General features: G+C 43.0%; 1 protein-coding gene and 1 pseudogene across 2 annotated transcripts in view; both read right to left on the bottom strand.

Moving 5' to 3' along the window:
• Positions 1 to 8,609, bottom strand: part of ITGAL (integrin subunit alpha L) — a 36,320-nt gene extending 27,711 nt beyond the window's left edge. For both annotated transcript variants that reach the window (XM_006914126.2, XM_006914127.2), the window contains exons 1-9: positions 8,434 to 8,609; positions 7,265 to 7,367; positions 6,563 to 6,657; positions 6,384 to 6,451; positions 4,996 to 5,113; positions 4,743 to 4,873; positions 3,732 to 3,877; positions 570 to 702; positions 248 to 398 (exon numbers count right to left, since the gene is read on the bottom strand). In XM_006914126.2, coding sequence (XP_006914188.1) covers positions 248 to 398; positions 570 to 702; positions 3,732 to 3,877; positions 4,743 to 4,873; positions 4,996 to 5,113; positions 6,384 to 6,451; positions 6,563 to 6,657; positions 7,265 to 7,367; positions 8,434 to 8,488 — 1,000 coding nt within the window. In that variant the 5' untranslated portion in view covers positions 8,489 to 8,609. The remainder of the gene's footprint in view (positions 1 to 247; positions 399 to 569; positions 703 to 3,731; positions 3,878 to 4,742; positions 4,874 to 4,995; positions 5,114 to 6,383; positions 6,452 to 6,562; positions 6,658 to 7,264; positions 7,368 to 8,433) is intronic.
• Positions 4,023 to 4,142, bottom strand: LOC112481689 (annotated as a pseudogene).
• Positions 8,610 to 19,737: the final 11,128 nt, after the last annotated feature.

Raw genomic sequence — 19,737 nt, 5'->3', positions numbered from 1 at the left:
CTGGGCCCCACCCTGGACCAAGCTAAGCTTCAAGAGGAAGATGGAATTTCAGAGGGAATAGAAGTTGCTCCTAAATCACCTTCTCCTAAATTCCTACCCAAGGTCTTTTTTCAGGAGAGCTCTTAGCACAGTGTCAGATAATTAGTAATTGCTCCTTACTATTATTATGCAGTGTGTCTCTAACCTAACATCCCAGATGAGTTTCTGTATAGACATCCCAACGCTCCCTCCAGGGTCTGCTACTCACCCTCAATAACATAGATCTTCTTTTGCAGCTCAGTGAATAGATCTTTAAGTTTCTCAAATGTATCCAGAATCTTTACGAACTCTTTTGCGGGTTTTGAAGCAAATTCATGGAGTGTCTTCTGACTTTTCTCGGTCTGGAAATGCTTTCCAACCTGTGAGGGAGAAAAAAATGAAGTTCTGACATCCCCAGAATCACAGTCTAATTTTCTACCATTTTTACAAGGATAAAGGGGAGTAGGGAGAAAGGAGAGTGGGGTTCAAGAACAGGAGAGAGAAGATGCGATGTAGAAAGGAGCCAGGGGCCTGGGGCCTGCGGCCCATACCCCAATAATGTAGCGGATGATGTCTTTGGCTGCGTCAATGTTGTCATGGTCGGTGGCTTCCCCATCAGTGATGATGATGAGCACTTTGGTGGCATCTGGTCGGGCCCCTAGGTTTTGTTGGAATACATTGTTCCTGTGTCCAGGAAGGGGAAATGTGAGAGACTCCTCCAAAATCATATGAGGTCTTCTCTACCCCTCACCCCTCTCATTAAGTCAGTGCCCTGTTGATTATTCATGATTATTCACCAGGCAGCTATTCCCAGCCTTCTGAGTTCTCTTCTGAACCTCCTACTTTGCCCTTGCTACCACACCTCTCCTAGACCAGTGGTCTTCAACTGAATTCTGGGCAGTTGGGAGGTGTCCTAGAGTCCATAGGTGGGAAGGGGGAGGTTATGTGAGGGGAAACTCTGGCCTTCCCATCCTCCATTTCAACCACATTGCAATTACCCTATAATCAGATATGCTGATGCTCTAGGTGAGATTTAAATAGAAAAAATGGGTTCTATGGCCAAAGAAAACTGGAAAGTCACACATGCAGAACTAGCTCATATATCACCTCCTCTACCTCCCCTACCATCCCCAGGCTGCCTATAGATCTCTGCCACAGCTAGTCTCCTATAGAATTGAAGTAACTTATTTCTGTATCAATTTTTCCCCAAACCATGAGTTCTTCCAGGAAAAGACCATGTTTGATTTGCTGCTGTAGCTCTGGCTCCTGACAGAGTAGGTGCTCAGCGTATGTGAAATTTTTTTTTTTTTTAAAAAGGAACACAAGACTGAATACTAGAGAGGCTAAGACTCCGAATTCCTGTCCTGTCCACTGTCTCCTTCTGAAGAAAGACAGGTTGCCCACAGCTTTTGCTGGGACAACAGCTCTATTTGAACTATTTGATCCTTCCCTCCTTAGCCCTCAGCTAACCAGAGATGGACAATTAATCCAAGAGCAGCCAATCTATAACCCCTGACTATGACATGACGTGACTTGAGAGCAGAAGCTGGGCCACACTGGGAGGTGGAGGAGAGATAGAAAAGAGGGTGGGAAAGCTACCTGGAAGCTACCAAAGACAGAGGAGGTTTTGGGCAGGGCCAAAAACATGTTTTGTTGAGGCCTCTTGTTCTATCTTGGATACAAAATATTTCCCCAACCTCCATCCACACGGACATGGCCTATCATAGGTCCTGTTCATGAATTTCCACCTGGTCTGAACCACGGTCATCTCTCATTTGGATTTTTCAATAGCCTCCTAATTGACCTCGCTATTTCCATCCCTGCCCCTCCACAGTCTAATTCAACCCTGTAGTCAGAGGGATCCTTTTACATGAATCGGGTTATCACTCCTCTGCTCAAAACCTCCAATGACTTCTCATTTTACTAAAGTCCTCACTATGGCCTCCAAGTCATCCAGACTCCCCTGGTCCCTCTGACCTCATCTCCCACTACTTTTCCCCTCAGTAACTTCTCTCCATCCTCACTGGTGCCCTGGCTATTCTTGGAACATCCCAAGCACATTCATATCTCGGGGACTTTGCTTTCTGCTGCCTGGAATGGTCTGCCCCGGGTTTCCACATGACTCACTTCCTCACCTCCAATAAGTCTTTGCTCAAATGTAACCTTCCCTGACCTTCCTATTGAACATCATTTTATTTTTCTCTATCAAACTTATATCTTCTACTGTATCGTTGAATTTACTTATTTATCCTGTTCATTGCATTTTTCTCCCCTACTAGAATGTTAAACTCCAAGAAGGCAGAGATTTTCCTTTGTTCTATTTGCTGCTATAATCTCAGCACCTAGCCCACAGCTTTTTTGTATGGTCCATGAGCTAAAAATGGTTTAGATTTTTGTTTTTAAAGGGTTACAAAAACAAATAAAGAAGAATATGTAACAGATACTGTGTGTGGCCAGAAAAACCTAAAATATTTACCATTTGGTAAATATTTGTCAACTCTTGACCTGGAACACTGCCTGGCACATAGCCAGATGGTCAAGAAGTATTTATGAAATACATTTCCATGACTGCTTCTTTTTGCTCTCACAGTTGACACTTTTTGGGATGTCTTCCCATCCTGTGGTAATCCTTTTCTCTAAGAACTGCCCCCTTCTTATGGAGATGGAACCCCAGAATCCATGTTTGTGCCATGTGCCTCTATGCCATCAAGGCTATAACTGGGTGGACCCATGGACACCTAACCGAGGTTTGGCCAATCGTTTTCTCTCCCGGAGGCTGGAATTCAGGTTGAGGAACTGAGGCTGCCTTTTTTTTCCAGTGGACATGGCTTGACCATGAACCCATCCTTCAGAGAGAGAAGAATGAAGTAGACATGACAGGTCAAGTGAGCCCAGAAGAAAAAAGCTGGAAACACATGCAGAGCCTTGAGAACATGCATCACATGCATGTTTAACTTATGCAAATTCAACTATACATGCTTGGTAAAGAAATGAAAATGAAAAAAATAAGTGTAGTAGAGATCCTATCTTGAGTGTATACCCAAGGGGGAACATGAGGTAGATTTAATTCTTTTATTCCGCAAACTGGTTTCAGTTTCTGTGGCCAATTTAACGTTCAAAGACATGTATTTTTAAAAATATACGATATGATCCTTCAAAATAATCTATGTTCATCTAGGCCTCAATTTAAACACAGCAATCTGATCCAAGTCTGGGGGAAAAAATATCTATAGTACATTTAGGAAATCAAGATATGCTGTTTTCAGTGTGGGACTTGAATATATTTTATTGAATATTATGAACAATTCAGGGAATTCTTCATGGATGATTCTGACTATTTGAGATTTTCGTTTGAACACTTACTTCAAAGCTGATTTCCATTTAAGAAGTGATTTTCCTGTGGCTGCCGTAGTTCACCATTACTTTCCAAATCCTGCTTCTAGCTTCTCATGAGGCCCGGCAATGCTTCCCTGTCTCAGAGGCTCATGAACTATCCCCGCAGCCCCCCAAGAATTCTCCTTTGGGATTTAGTTAGTATAAAGTGGATATCTGTTACTCACAATCCAAAACCAGGACTAAAATTGCTCTGCTTGAATTCTTACAATAGCTTGTCCCTGATGAACCCACCTGTTGAGTTCTACACACCAACTTGAAAAAGCGAGTGCGTAGAGAACAACTGATGAATGGGCTTTCTCCTGCAAAAGGGAACTCACGCAACATAGTTGATGGCACCAAAGGTGTTGGTCAACCGGCACATGTGTTTTACTTTGGCCAGCAGAACATCGGGGTTCTTCAGTTTAACGTAATCCAAGAAATTAAATTCTGTTTTGAAGGTCGTGGAAAACTGAACGGCAGCAAACTAGAAAAAGAAGGAAGAAACGAAATGTTACATATCTTTTCTCACTTGTCTGCTCCAATCTCTACTTTTTATCTAGGGCCTGGGAAACCCACCTCCACATCCTGGCCTCAAAACATTCCTTTATTCCTTTTTTTTTTTTTTTTAACGCCTACAGGCACCCGGTCTTCCTAGGTGGTCTCCCATCCAAGTACTAACCAGGCCTGACCCTACTTAGCTTCCGAGATCAGACAGGATCGGGCTTGTTCAGGGTGGCATGGCCGTAGTCATGTTTATTTTCTTTTGAAAATAAACAAACACAGAAATAAATTTAAATAAGCCTCTGATCCCTTGTGTAGTGCTGTCTGCTAAGCTCCTGCTCTCTGGGTCTGCCTACCTCCCAAAAAGGGTTGGCTCCCAGTAGCCATACTTCTGCTGCGTGACCCTGCTAAATAGTATACTGTTGGCTGGGCCAAAGACAGTCACTTGACTGAGGCTAGACCAGTCAGAATTTCTTCTCTGAGAATCTGGAATTTACAATGGGAAGAATTGGTTGAGAGGAAGATTAAAAAAACAAATGAACAAAAAAAACCCTCCTGAAGCTTTGACATATAAACTTAGGAGGTTTGCACAGGTCCATGTGACCCAAAGAAGGTAAGGGAGCCATTCTAGAGAGAGAGGGGAAGCAAAAGCCAAAAAGAAACAAATAAGAACCAGAGAAAATCCTGAAAATTTTCTATTCCCTGGTTCTTGCCCCTTCCAGAGTTCCAGCTACAGCCATGCCCTTAGGTTCTAGAGACATCTTAGACTAACTTGTCCTTTTATGCCTCAAGCTACTTTGGGCGGGCATCTATTGCTTACAACCAGGAATCCTAACTAATATATTTACCTGGTAGGAAGAATTGCTAAGTTTCTTCATCACATCCTTCATGAAGTCCAGAATTTTCTGAAATTCATCTTGCTGCAAGCTCGTTGAACCATCGAACAAAAATACCAGGTCTACATTGCCCTTTAGACATTCTGCAGAGGCCAGACACAAAGGGACTTGGTAAAGTCTCTAATGGTTGGCCTGCCCATGCTGGTTCCCATGTATGAGCAGCCACTTGAAGGTATTTTTGCCCACTGGATCCCCAGTTCCTTACCCTGATAACCAGGGCGCCCTTGCAGCACAGGACCCCTCAGATCCTGGTGGAAGAGGTAGCACAGACCACTTAGATAGATATTCTGGTCACATGTCCGAGACAGCCCAGGGTCACAGGCCTGAAGGAAGCAAGTATAAAAGGGTTGCAGCTTCCTCTTGCTGGGTGTCTTTTGGGCATCATCAGCCAAGAACAAAAACCTTCAGAGTTATCTCCTGACCTCACTCCCTACATCCAACTGGTTACCAAGCAAGCCCAGGTAATTCTGTCTCCAGGTCTCTTATACCAATCTCTCCATCCCTACTGCCAATGCTCTATGCCAATGGATGCTTACTGCCTAGAGGATAAAATCTAAACTCCTTAGTTTGGCATTCATGATGTTTATAGTTGGGCACTATCCTCCATTTCCAAGCCCACCACTTTCCATTCCCAATCAAACATTCTGTGTTTAAGCCAAATCAAATTACTCACTATTCCCAGAATATACAATGGTGTTTCTTTCATTTAGGACTATCTTTCCTGCTAGACTGCAATTTCTTGAAAGTTGGGGCTCATGTCGTAGTCATTTTTGTATCTCATTACCCTTTCTCCATCAGAATCTAGCACAGCACCTGGCATGTAATACTAGCTAAGTAAACAAGCTATAATTAAATACTGGATCAATATTTCACTCAGTCTTCTATTTCTCACCTAACTGTATCAGAAGGTTGCTGCTGGGATAAATTATAAAGAGCAATGGACTTGGAATCAAATAAGAATTTGATTTAAATCCTGGCTCTATCTCTTTAAAACCATGTGACCTTGGCCAAGTCTCTTAACCCTTTTGGTCCTGTTTCCTCATGTGAAAAATGTATATTCTGATCCTTAATTCACCTGAGTGTCTTGAGGGTTAAAAGAGACAAAGCAGTGTTTCCTAAACTTTAGGCATTTAGGCATAAACTTTGTGTACGACCTCACAATATCTGCCATGTGGGTATATCATCCACACTATTTTTCACTTAATAATTTATTTACTTTAAATTTACTTTTAAAAAACTTTAGCCTCATCCTAAACAATGAGATCCAAGAAATTATGAATTTGATGTGCTTCTTGTGTATTTTTTCTAATAATCCATTAAATAAATATGTAACTATTAAAACATTAATTAGTTTGTGTACCACCAAAAGTCATCTTGTATGTCAGTTGCTACAGATATTTAATATTTGGGGAAACAACTGAGGTAAGTAAGGTCTTGAAAATAGCTGGCTCAGTTTGTTCTCAGTAATAAACAATGATTGGATCTGAATCTCTCTGATGCCTTTAATCTTCTATAGGATCTTTAATCCATTTTTTTTCTTCTTTTCATTCTCTCTTTCCTAGCTTTGAGCTTCACACTATGCAAAATTCTTACCAAAAGGCTTCCACTTGCAGGGTCTGTCGCCAAGGTCATTCCCAAGTACTTAGAGGTGTAGTTTGAACCTGTAGGTACCATAAGATTTGTCTAGAGGACTTTAGGCAATCTAGGTGTGGGGGGCTATCCTTGATTTCCCAGAGACAGTATTCTTCCCAGCTCCCTCACCAGTTACTCACCACTCAAGCTCACTGGCAGACAGTGTCCAGTGCCTGGCTGGCACTGGTAGAGATTTCCCATGCTGCTCCCCTCACCCGGAGCTCCCACGACAACCCTGATGAGAAATCTCACTTGTGAGTGGGAGTTGCCCAGGTCTTTACCCACCCACTCCTACCTATTAAGGGTGTTTCAATCCCCATCAGGTATCTCAGAGCAATGCAGCCATTATCCTTCAGGTCCCCACCTGTTTCTTCTCTATTGATTTCCAGATAAATAGTCCAATAAGCCAGAATTCTAGAAACTGAGGCCCAGATAACATGCCAGAATGTTACAAGTTCATTCAATCAGTCATCAATTCAAAAGGTATTGTTATTATGTGTAGGCTGGAGTATGTAGTGGGGATCAAGGGGGAAGAGACAAAATTCCTGCCTTAAAGGAGGAGCTCACTGTCCAGTCAGGGAAAGACTCAGGAGCTTAGGAAGTGCTGCCAAGTGTTTTTGGGTTGTGATATTGTTTCACTTTCTATTAGGCACTTATGTGGCGCTTTAATGGGTGGATGGTTCTTATCCTACTATCTGATGGCCTTGCTCTTTTTTCGGAGAAACCCCACCATTGACTCCTCGCAACCTGTGGGTTGCACTGACTGGCCAGCCTCAGGGCTGGCGTGTGGGCACCTCGTCCAGGGGTCTGCAGGGCAGGGAGGACCTGAGGCATCAGCTTACTCATTTCCAACTTGCAGGACACGGTACCCAAAATGTCTCCCAGCGTGTGGGATGGACAAGCTCTGCACATGACACACGTCCAGGTTGTAGCCAGAGGCTGGGGCTGAGGGAGACAAAGGGCAAGTCAGCTGCTTCTCACCCAGCAAGCGCCCCGAGCCGTGAGCGCTGATAGGCCACCACCCACATGCCCCAAGGAGGGGAGCCGACCCCCAAAGACCCAGCTGCCCACACCCGAGGCAAGTTGTAATCTGCCTCCCTAGACTTCCCCTTGAGGGCCTTGACTCAGGGAAATATGGAAGCAGCGACTCCCTCGTACCCAGAGCTCTGGCAGCCCCAGGGCCTGGAAAGGACACAACTTCCTGTTTGTCCTCTCGGCAAAGAAGGAAGGATGAGAAGGTGGAGGCCCTTGAGAGAGGAGCAGATGGGAGGGACCCCTTGAAAAGATGGGGCTGCCCCAAGGCGGGGTGTATCTCCCACATACCCACTTCTCCCCTGGACCTGGGGCTCAGGCACCCTGAGAACTCAAATAATTAGCCTCAGGCTTTTCCCATGGGCTAAGTTTCAAGATCACCTGATTCCTGTGAAGCTGCCTCCTTACTCATCTAATGGTCCCGTACTCCCCACCTCACATGGACCCGTCTTTTTCCTAACCATTAGATCTCAGACTCCCCCACCTCAGGCAGCCTAGGCATCATCTACAAGCCCAAACTGTCCTATCTGGCCTTGCTCTCCTTCCAGGCATCATGCTACCTGCACAGCATCCTAGGATGTCCGAGATGAGGCCCCACCACTTGTTCAGATGAAGAGACTGAGGCCCAGAAAAGGGAAAGGACTTGCCTAAGATGGCATAGAGTAGTAGCACCATGGGTAGGACCAGACCCAGCCCAGCTCTAGGTCTCTATTAACCATCTGCCTTTTTTAGGGTCCTACTCCCCCAAATCTCACTGTTGCCATCTTTGCCTGCCTTCTGTCTTTTCCTCCATACCTTGCCTATACTTTGGACTCTTTCTTTCTTGGACCCCCTTCTCCCTCTGGGGTTCCTGGGCCCCACATTACCTAAGGCCAGTCCCACCCTTAGAGCAGCTCCTCCTTTACTCTTGTTTCATTAAGCCTTGCTGTTTTTCTGTTCACAGACACGTGTCCCCTGCCTCCCCACCTCCTTTGCCTACCAAAGAGAAAAGGCCCAGACAGCAGCAGCCTCATTAAGATGTTGCAGGAGTTCATCTTTCAAGCAGCTGGCAGGACCTGACCCAGGCTTAGTCTCGGAAGACCCTTGGGATTTGCTGGCAACCTGGACAGGGTGAAAGACGGAAATGATTATGCCTCTGGGGCTCTTGCACTGTGACTTTTCTCACAGAGGCACCAGACTGATGACACTGGGTGGGGGTGAAGGAAGGTTTTGCCTATAGGGGTTGTAAAACCGCAGGGGTTCAGAGAGGAAGTATAAGCAGTTTAGAGATTTCCTGTGCCTGCTTGCATTTTCACATCATCCTGGAGCAGACAGCAGAGAAACTGGATGACTTCCTCTTTTGCCCAAGAGCTGCTTGCTGTGTGTTAGTCCTTCACCAGCACACGAACTTCAGACTCTTTTAAGCTTGGTAGAGGACTGATCAAAACATTTGTGGTACAACCATGATGGGATAGCTTTCTCTTAACATTGAAAGATGCCTATGATATGCCATTAAAGAAAAAGAGCAAGTTAGAGAACAATGAATTTACAAACTCATTTCGATTCTAAAAAAGAAAATATAATACCCATTGAATGAGAGAAAATATTTGTAAATCATATATCTGATACGGAACTTGTATCCAGAGTATATCAAGAATTCTTGTAACTCAACAGTAAAAAGACATCTCGATTTTTTAACTAGGCAAAGAATTTATGTAGATATTTCTCCAAAGATGATATGTAAATGGCCACCAAGCACATGGAAAGATTCTCAGCATCATTAGTCATTAGAGAAATGGAAATCAAAACCCAAATAAGATACCACTTCACACTCATGAAGATGGCTAGAATAAAAAAGGAAAAAAGAAAGAAAATAACAAGTGCAGGTGAGAACGCGGCAAAGTCGAACCCCTTTGCCATGGAGATGTAAAACGGTGCAGCTGCTGTAGAAAACAGTTTGGCAGTTTCTCAAAAAAGTTGAAGAGTTACCATATCACCCACCAATTTCTAGGTATAGACCCAAAAGAATTGAAAACACAGTTATAGAAAGTTTATACATAAATGCTCATGGCAGCATTATTCATATTAGCTCCAAACTGGAAACAACAGAAATATCTATGTGAATGGATAAACAAAATGTGATAAATCCATTCAATGGAATATGATTTAGCGATAAAAATGAATGAAGCGTGACTAGAGTAAAAGAAGGTTTTTGAATTTGGAACTTGACATATTCCATTAAATTGATTTCACAAAGTCCCTTTATTCATAGATTAATTGGTTGGTTTTGATTTTTTTCTTCTTGAACCATAAGACAAAGTTCTTAATGTATCATAAACATTAAATTTTGATAGGTTTCTGCTGGTCTATTAAATAAAGCATTTGTAATCCTAAAAAAAAAAAAAAAAAAAAAGGAATGAAATACTGGTCTATGTTAAAACATGGATAAACCTTGAAAACATTATGCTAAGTTAAAGAATCAGGCATCAAATGTCATATATTTTATGACTCCATTTAAGTGAAATGTCCAGAAAAGGCAAATCTATAGAAACAGAAAGTAGATTGGGGGTTGTTAGGATTGGTGAGTGTAGGAGTGAGGATTGACTGCTAATGCATGTAGGGGTTTTTTTGGGAGGTGAAGAAATGCTCCGGAGTTAGATAGTGGTGGTGGTTGCACAACTTTGTGAATATATTTAAAACCACTAAATTGTACACTTTAAATTTGTGATTTTTATGGTATGTGAATTACATTTCGAAATATAAAAGTTAAAAATAGAAGTTGAAATTATGTGTGTATGTATGTGTGTGAGTGTAAAAAAAGTCCAAAATGACACATGACCAAATTCCAAACAGAATAAGGTTTATACATTTCTGTATATACAAAATCAAGATCAAGCTCGTTGGCATGGCTTTCAAGAGCCTCACTGCCTCTCCATACTTCATGGAGACCAAATGTTTCATCAGTGTTCAAATAGACCAAGTATCTACAGAGGAGTGTATGAAACTTGAAGCGTTGGCCATACTGGTAGTCCCTTCTGAGGAACGCAGCTTCAGCAGGTGCTTTCTGTATGACGATATCTTGGCTGCATCAAATTAACAGTAGGAAACTGATCCTGTCGGTGACGTGATGGCTAACTGGACATGAAATCAATGCCCAGGACAAAGTTAGCCATCGATAGACTGAACACAACAGATGCCAGCTCTCTTCAGGATGACTTGTTCTCTCTACTTGTTATGGATTGTTCCATACAGGATCATAAAAATGGACTCAAACATATCAACTCACAGATAAATGGCAAATGAGATCCTAGACTGGGAAGTTCTAGAGTACACAGAATCTGTGCATCTTCAGGCAGATGCCAGTGGCCTGGGTGCCTCAAGTCTTCAGCATCCTTTTTAAGGAAAAAATTATTTTAATTATGTCATCTTTTTCTATAGATTCGTCTGAAAACAATATGAGATCATTTTCTCTTGCTCTACTCAAGAGAGTAAATGGAGTTTGTGTCCAGCCAATTCTCATCTTTATCACTGCTCATTCCATGGTCAAGACACCAATATCTTGTGCCAGGATTTTGTGGCAGTCCTCTAACTAGTCTAACTGCTTCCAATTTTACCCTCCTACAGTCTATATTCTTCGTACAGCAGCCAGAGGGATCCTTTAAAAACGTCAGATCGTGTTACTTTCTTACTCAAAACCCTCCATTGGATCCCAATTTCACTCAAAATACAAACCAAAGTTCTCACTGTGCCCCATAAAGCCTTAACCTTTCAGATATCTCATGATCTCTCTGACCTCATCCCCCTCTATCTAGCTCACTCCTTTCCACCCACACTCTTTGATCATTCTAGCACACTTTTGCCTCAGGGCCTTTGCACTTGCTGCTCTCTTGCTTGGCTTTCCCAAGAAAGCCTCATGGCTCATTCTCTCATCAACCTTAGACCTTTGCTCTTTAGCACTTATAGACTTCTGCTTATACTTTTTAATTTATTTATTCATCCAGTTTATTGTCCATCTTCACCAGAATGTAAACTCCAACGAGCAGTATTATTATTTGTTGTTGTTATTTACTCCTGTATCCCTAGTACCTAAAACAGTGTCTGTAGCATAGTAGGTAAATATTTAGTCAGTAAATGTTTACTGAATGAGCGAATGCTTGGGGCTGCCCTTGCCTCTGAGAGTAGTTAAGATGCATTTTTGCATTCTAAGGCCTAGGCTCTTGGAAGCAAAAAATTGTATCTCTAAAAGGGAAAGGCTGAAGAAGTTAAAAGAAGAGGACTGAATTCTCAGAGCCAGAATTTATTTAATATATAAAATTAAATAATAAACTAGTAGCAGGTAAACAATCAGTTGGTTCCTTCTGGAAATTAAACTGGAGAATATAGAGAGGACTGGCCAGTTACAAGTGAGAGGAGAGGAGAATGGTACAGACATGCAGAGAAGTAGATGTCATGAGAAAGAAATCATGAGGTCTACAAATAAGGAACAGTGATAACTTAGAGGGCTACCTCCATTCCCAGTGGCCTCTCTAATCCCAATCCACACTTACTTCCAAACTGACCTCTCTCTCTGGTGGCTCTTATAGGAATAAAACGTTGAATAAGCAGGAGTGTGGCAGCAGGGTGCCTCTGAGCGTGCTCGGGGGCCAATGGGCCTCTGGCTGCGGTAGAAGGCTGCAAAAAAAGCTGGCTGGGGCTTCCCCACCCCCACACTAATTCACCAGGCCTGACTGCCTACAAACCCAGGATCAACCAGGGTGTTGACGTAAGAAATGTCCAAACTTGTAGAGAATTTTTTTATAAGACTTTACTTGAGCCAAACTGATGACATATGCCAAGAAGCAAGATCTCAAACCTCCCAGAGAATGACAGTTTTGCATTTTCTTTTATGCATTTGAAATTAAGGACAGAACTTAAGGAGATTACTTGAGGGTGGGAGAAAGCAAGGCCAGGATTGGATTACATGATAGTTAAGATTATCTGCTCCCTTGAGGATGGTCCACTTTAGAAGGAGGGCATCTGAAAGGGGGTATTTCAAAGGTATGTTAACCTAGATGCACAGAAACAATGGACAGGGCTGGCTTAAGGCAAAAATAAGCCTTTCAGTAAAGAAATTATAGGCCTGGGGAGTGACTACCCACCAGGATCTGCCCAGTTAGGGATTTATGATCAGATCCCCCTGTGAGGTGACTTTCCCTAAAACCTCTTTTGTGTCCATGAGGAAAAAGTTCTCTCTTCAGATTCACAAAGATTTGCTGATGCAGATGCTGCTGGTTGCCACCAGCTGCTCTTGGCCCAGCCTTACCACCTACCACTTCCTCCTGCAGTGGCACCAGCCTCTTTGGTCAGGATGATTCTGACAAATATCTGGGTCACCACAGTACCCCTTCCCCTTCTTCCCACCTGCCAGGAGGTTAGAAGGTAAAACTCTCCAGAGAAGGAGGCTGAGCCTCAGAGGAGAAGAGGCCACTAAGGCCCAGAGGGCCCACAGTGGGTGGGGCTTACAGCCACGGCCCTGTTCCAAGGCCCTTATGAGCTCATGGCTAGATGGCCAGGGCATTCTCAAGCTCTAGAAATGCTGCCTGGATTTTCTGAGAGAGGGCTGAGCCGAACACACCACAGGTAGGGGTTTACTAAGGATGGCACCCCTTGGGGGTTCACAGGCGGTCCACAGGGCCCTGGTTTCATGGCGCGACCTCTCTCCAGTGGCTCCATTTCTAGCCTCTTACCACGCAGTTGATTTTTATGGCCAAATGAGCTCTTAGTTCAGTTACCAGCAGTATTGTCTTGCTACGTTGTGTGAATGAAACTCTTCACCTCTCTGGGCCTTGGTTCCTTCTCTCTGCATAGCTCAGACTTCCATAGGCCTCACCAATCTGTAAATTCAAATAGGATCATATTAATCTTAATACTCCCATGTTATACTAGCTAGTACAAGATCTCCATCTTCTTTCAAATTCTTGCTCTATTTCAGAAAATCTCCAGAGGTATTTCTTTCATTCTTTTTTTTTTCCCCTAGGGGTATTTCACTGTCCTCTACTCCCTGGTATGGGAGCTGCTCCAGACTTCACAGCATGGCTATTGTTTTATAGCCAAGACCTTAGATATAGCAATTCTTGGCTATTGGCCTCAAGCTCTCAAAATACCAAGTTCATGTATTACCTTGTACTAAATCTTCAACCAGGTCCTGCTTACACACTTCCAGAGATGGGTTGCTCATGACTTCTCAAAGAGATTCATTGTGTCTCCAGCAGCTCTGCCTGTAGGAAAATGCTTTCTTGTGTTACGTGCCAATTTGCCTTCTTGTGACTTTCATGCTATAGACTTTGTTCTGCCCTGTGGAAATGCCCAGGACAAGCTGTTTTCTTCCCCACCTGGAAGCCCTTTCAGAAATTTGGACAGGGCTCATGTCACTCCTTATTCTTCTCTCTTCCAGGCTGAACACACTTAGTTATATCTAATAGTCCCCATAATACACAGTCTTAAGTCCTCTGACCACCTCAGGAGAAACACTTGTTTCAACTACCCTCCTAAAATCTGATGTCTCAAAATAAATGCAACAAGAATGTTCAAGGAAATCTTTGAATTTAAAAAGGGAAGAAAATAAATATCCATCAATAATAGGAACTTGGTCATATCGATCAAACAAATCCATTTTATAGAATACTGTTCAATCTTTAACAAAATTCTGCAGATTTACAAGTACTAACATAGAGAGATTGTCATGATAATGCAAGTAGAAAAAAAATTACAAAACAATGTGTGTTACATTTGATTTGTCTGCTAGGCAGGAAGTCTGTCTTTCTCAGCCTCTTTCTCTCCCACATCTCTGTCTCTTAAACATTTCATTTTTTAGTGTACACATTAAAACAAATTGGAGGATATTTATTGAACTCTGCATAGTTGCTTCTAAAGTCTAGCGATGTCTTGAATTATTGCTAGAGTATACAGAGAATGAGGTTTGGGGGACTTTCATGCTATGATATATATCTATAGTTTTTTTTTTCATGTAAAGAGCACACATTGATTTTATAATTAGAAAACAATAATAAAGGATTTGCAGTGCTTTAGTGAGCTCTGAATATCAGGGTACTGATCTGTCCCTCATTCACATTCTTTCTATTTATTCACTCAACGAATGCTCTCTGAGACCTTCTCTGCACCAGACTGCATACTGGCCTTGGGCTATGGAGCCCAGTGAGACATGGTCCCAGATATGAGGCACTCACAGAGAAAACCTAGCATGATAAATCCAAGAACAGAGTAAATTCCAGGGTTATGGGGTCACAAGGGAGATACTTCTTGGAGTTTTCAAGATAATAGCATTTGTTGGGAATAAAGGGCTTTTGGGTGATTGAGAGCATTTGATGCAAAGGCCCAGTGGCAGGGAGACCTGTGCTGTTTTCTGTCCACCCCTCCACCCTACTCCACCCTAGTCTCAGCGGCCATCATTCCTCACTGGTCCTCTGCTGCATCCTGCCCCTACAGTCTACTCACCTAGCAGTCAGAATGGTCTTTCAAAAACACAAAAATACATCACCAAGGAGTGTGTAACAATTTCCCTGCTGAATCAATCAGCCCTTAAAATGCATGGTGCCGGAGCATCAGGCCCATACCCGGCCATCAAAAAAGAAAAAGAAGAGAAACATAAATACAACCATGACAAAAGGTGATTCAATAAATATTTGTGTCATCCTCATGCTTAAAAACCAATCCTGTGGCTTCCTCTTTCTTTTAGGACAAAAAGTCCAAAAGTCTTTCATATGACCCTTCAGATCTTGCATCCAATCAGGAAATCAGTTGGCTTTACTTTCAAAAAAATCCAGAGTGCTCGCTTTGGCAGCACATATACTAAAAAAAAATCAGAATCTGATCACCTCTTACCATCTCCAATAAACCACCTGGTGCAAGCTCCCATCTTCTTGGTTTTTGCAGGAGCCCCCTTAGTGTCTCTCTGCATCCAGACTCCAACCCCATTCAACCTCACCTAACAGCCAGAGCAATCATGTCACTCCTCTGGTCTAAACCCTCCAATGGCCCTCATCTTACCCAGAGCCAAATCCAAGACCTTATAGTGGCATGCAGACCCTACACATCTGACCCTTCATTGCCACTCTGACATCACCTCCTCCTATTCTCTCCCTCATCCACTTGTCACCAGATGCACTGGCCTCCTTTAAGTTCCTCCAACACATTGACCTTGCTCCACCATGGGGCCTTTGCCATGGATCTTTCTCTGCCTAGAATGCTCTTCCTCTAGGTCATCACAATACTTTCTCCCTCACCACATTCAAAGCCATCCTCTCATTCTCTCTTTACCCCCAAATCCTCCACTCCCTGAGTTCTGCCATCACTCTGGGTCTCTTCCTCTCCTCTCTCTCTCTTATTCTTATGACAAAAGGTGATTCATCAGAGCTTCTCACATTTGCCCCAGATTCAAAGCTGAAGCTTCTTGCCACTTTGGATGATAGAAGGTGGTTTAGTATGTGAAGGCTGTGGCCATGGGTGTCATTTCTCAAGTATAATGAGGCAGAGCCTATTTCTGAAGCCCCATGGGGCAAGCCCCAGGGGATGTGGGGGTTGGGATCTGGGGCTGTGCCTGGCCTGGATCAGGCCCAGGCCAGGGACCAGCAATGGGGCACTGACCTAAATGTTGGGCCAGAGTGATGGGGACTCAGACTGATGGGAAAGGTTTTGGACTGCGGGGGTTTGCAGATTAAAAGCTATAGCAAGGTCAGATTATGTCAGTCCTACCATGACCTGTGAGGCCCTATGTCTTATGCCACCTTCCAACCCCATGCCACATCTGTCCGACCTCATTTCCTACAACTCTCCCCTCTCACTGTGCACCAATCACGCTGGCCTTCTCCTTGTTCCTAGAACACCCCGGCATGCTCCTGCCTTGGGGTTTTTGCACCGCCATTCTCTCTGCCTGAAACACAGTTTCCCAGATATCTGCATGCTCATTCCTCTCTTCGCTTAGGCCTTTACTTCAAAATCACCTTCTCAGTCAGCCTTTACCTGACCACAATCACACAGTACACACTCCTCATACCCTCCTTTTCCAGACTTCGATTTTTCTCCTTAGTATCTGTCCCTAACTAACCCAATGATTGATCTATCTATTGCTATATCTCTCCATTAGTATGTCACCTCCATGAGGACAGGGATTTTTTTCTGCTCTGTTCACTGCTATAGCTCCAGTATCTAGTGCAGTGGCTGGCCTGAAGAAGGTCTTCAATAAATATTTGTGAATGACCCCGAGATGAGGGTTGTTGTGCCACCTATTATGTACCAGATGTTTCTCAGCCATTATTTTACTTATTACTAGAAATATATGTGGTGATCTCATTTTTGATTTTTGAAAAAAGTATATATAATACACAGCAGACAGCACGCTGCTCTACACAGTGGGGAGGGAGTGACAGGGCGCCCTCTGCAGTTCAGTGTGAGGTGGTGGCCCTCCACATACAGGAAGAAAACTAAAGTACACTCAGCTAAGGTGTACTTCTCTCAGGGAGGAGGGATTTCAAGTTATTTTAACTTTCTTCCTTCTAGTAAGAAGGAACTTTCTTCCTTCTTACTAAGCTGCATTTTGTGATTTTTTCTACAATAACAACAGAATGACTTTATAATAAGAAAAAATTAATTAAAAGTGAACCTACCGAAGTACTTTCAGTGTATTGGAAATATACTGAGTGTGTATTTTACCACAATAAAAAACATATTTAAAAATATTGTCCAAAATGGAGGTGTAGGAAGACCCTGAACTCACCTCCTCCAATGAACACATCAAATTTATACCTACAGACAGAGCAATACTCACTGAAGAAAAATTGAAGGCTGACTGAATAGCTTCTACACAACAAATAAGAGCAAGACCACAGTACTGTCTCTGTCTCCGTTTCTTATGTGTTCATGGCAGGAGGTGAGTTCAGGGTCTTCCTATACCCCCAGAGCCAACATTTTATTTTATCTATTTTTTATGGTGACGTTGTTTAACGAAATCCAATAAGTTTCAGCTGTACATTTTAACAGTAAGGCATATATATGTTTACACTGTGTGTTCACCTCCCATAGTTAGATTTCTTTCTGTCATCATATATTAGACCTCTTTTACCCCGCCTACCTCCCCTCCCCCCGCTCTGGTAACCACTAGTCTATAGTCCATGTCCATGAGTCTCTGTTTGTTTGTCCTGTTCATTTGTTGCTTTTAGGTTTATATCCCTATATAAGTGATATCATGTGATTTTCAACTTTTTCTGTCTGGCTTATTTCGCTTAGCATGATCATCTCGAGGTCCATCTATGTTGTCGCAAATGGCAGTATTTCATCTCTTCTTATGGCTGAGTAATATTCTATCGTATATATGTGCCACAGCTTCTTTAGCCAATCAACTACCATAGGACACTTCAGTTGCTTCCAGTCCTGGCCACCGTGAATAATGCTGCTGTGAACATCGGTGTGCAAATATCTTTTTGGTTATGGGTTTTCAAGTCTTTGGGGTAAATATTCAGTAGAGGGATTGCTGGATCATATGGTAGAGCAATTCTTGGAATTTTGAGGAACCTCCATATTGTTTTCTATAGTAGCTGCACCAATTCGCAGTTCCACCAGTAGTGTATGAGGGTTCCTCTTCCTCTGCATCCTCTCCAACATTTGTTATTACTTGTCCTGTTGATTATAGCTATTCTAACAGGTATGAGATTTTAAAAATGTTTTTTTTATTGTGGTAAAATAAACACTCAGTATGTTTTCAATACACTGAAAATACTTCAGTTGGTTCAGTTGAGAGGAATCGTTGAAGGACCCGCTCACAGACTCATCAGCCCTGGGGCACAGCAAAAAACAAAAAACAAAAAAACAAAAAAAAACCCAAAAAACAAAAGAAAACACAGTGGTTTAAAGGGTACCTAGACTGTATGGGAAGGAAATCCATTTACTAACCCTAAAGCATCTGCCAGATGGGAGGGAGACTGCAGGAACTCTTTCCTCTGTTGGAGGCCCCAGAGAGTGCCATTTGTGGCCCTCCTTCTCCTCCTTGATCACTCAGGCAGGAGCACAATCCAGGCACTCTAACCAGCCAGCCAAGGCCATCAGAGTACACACTAGGCCTCAGGCCCACACCAGCTCCTCTCGTTCCTGAGACTGACCATGGCTGCACCTGCTCCAACTACAGCTCCAGGCCCCAGTGTGGTTTACCCCAGGGACTGCCTGCATCCTGAGCTGGCTCCAATCATAGTCTCAGCCAGCCCGCCACGGCAACCCTGACAAGGCTTGCTCCAGGGACTCCCCACAGTCCTTGCCTGCTCCAGCTCCAACCTACCTGCCAGTGTGGCCCCAGTGTGCCTTGCCCCGCCTTGTCTCCCTGTGGCCCATGCAGACCTGTTAAAGACACCTGGCTCCAGCTGGCCTGCCAGAGACACCCAGCACACCGCATGTGCAGTCTACCAAGGGGAAGCTCCTATACAAGGCTGCTCTTTCAAGACTTGGAGAGGTTGAAACAGAGAGACAGCCAAAATAAAGAGACACATAAATATGTTCCAAATGAAGACCAGGATAAAACCCCATAAAAAGACCTAAATAAAATGATAGTCTACCAGATAAAGAGTTCAAAACACAAGTTATAAGGATGCTCAATGAACTCATTAGAAGGGTAGATTAACTCAGTGAGAACTTCAACAAAGAGATATAAAATATTTAAAAAATCAATCATAACTGAAGAATACAATAACTGAAATTTAAAAAAATACACTAGAGAAAACAACAGAAGATAACTGATGCAGAAGAATGAGTCAACAAGTTGGAAGACAAGGTTGTGGAAATCACCCAACCAGAACAGCAAAAAGAAAAAGCATTCAAAAAAAATGAGGATAGTTTAAGGGACTTCTGGTACAACATTCAAATCACAGGGGTACCAAAATAAGAGAGAGAAAAAGGGACAGAAAACCTATTTAAAGAAATAATGGCTGAAAACTTCTCCAACCTGGTGAAGGTAACAGACATCCAAGTCTAAAAAGCACAGAGTCCCAAACAAGATGAACCCAAAGAGGCCTACACCAAGACATATCATAATTAAAATTCCGAAAGTTAAAGAGAGAATTTTAAATGAAGCATGAGAAGAGCAGCTAGTTACGTAAAAGACTATCAGCTGGTTTTTCAGCAGAAACTTTGTGGAAGGTAATGACATGATATATTCAAAAAAGAAAACCTACAACCAAGAATACTCTACAAGCAAAGGTATTCAGAGGTGAAGAAGAGACAGTTTCCCAAACATGCTTCCTCCTCTTCTGCTAGGTCAGCTATC

Source organism: Pteropus alecto, unplaced genomic scaffold (genome assembly GCF_000325575.1).
Source record: "Pteropus alecto unplaced genomic scaffold, ASM32557v1 scaffold44, whole genome shotgun sequence".
In the NCBI taxonomy this organism is placed as follows: Eukaryota; Metazoa; Chordata; class Mammalia; order Chiroptera; family Pteropodidae; genus Pteropus; species Pteropus alecto.
This window is presented reverse-complemented; position numbering and strand designations above follow the sequence as displayed.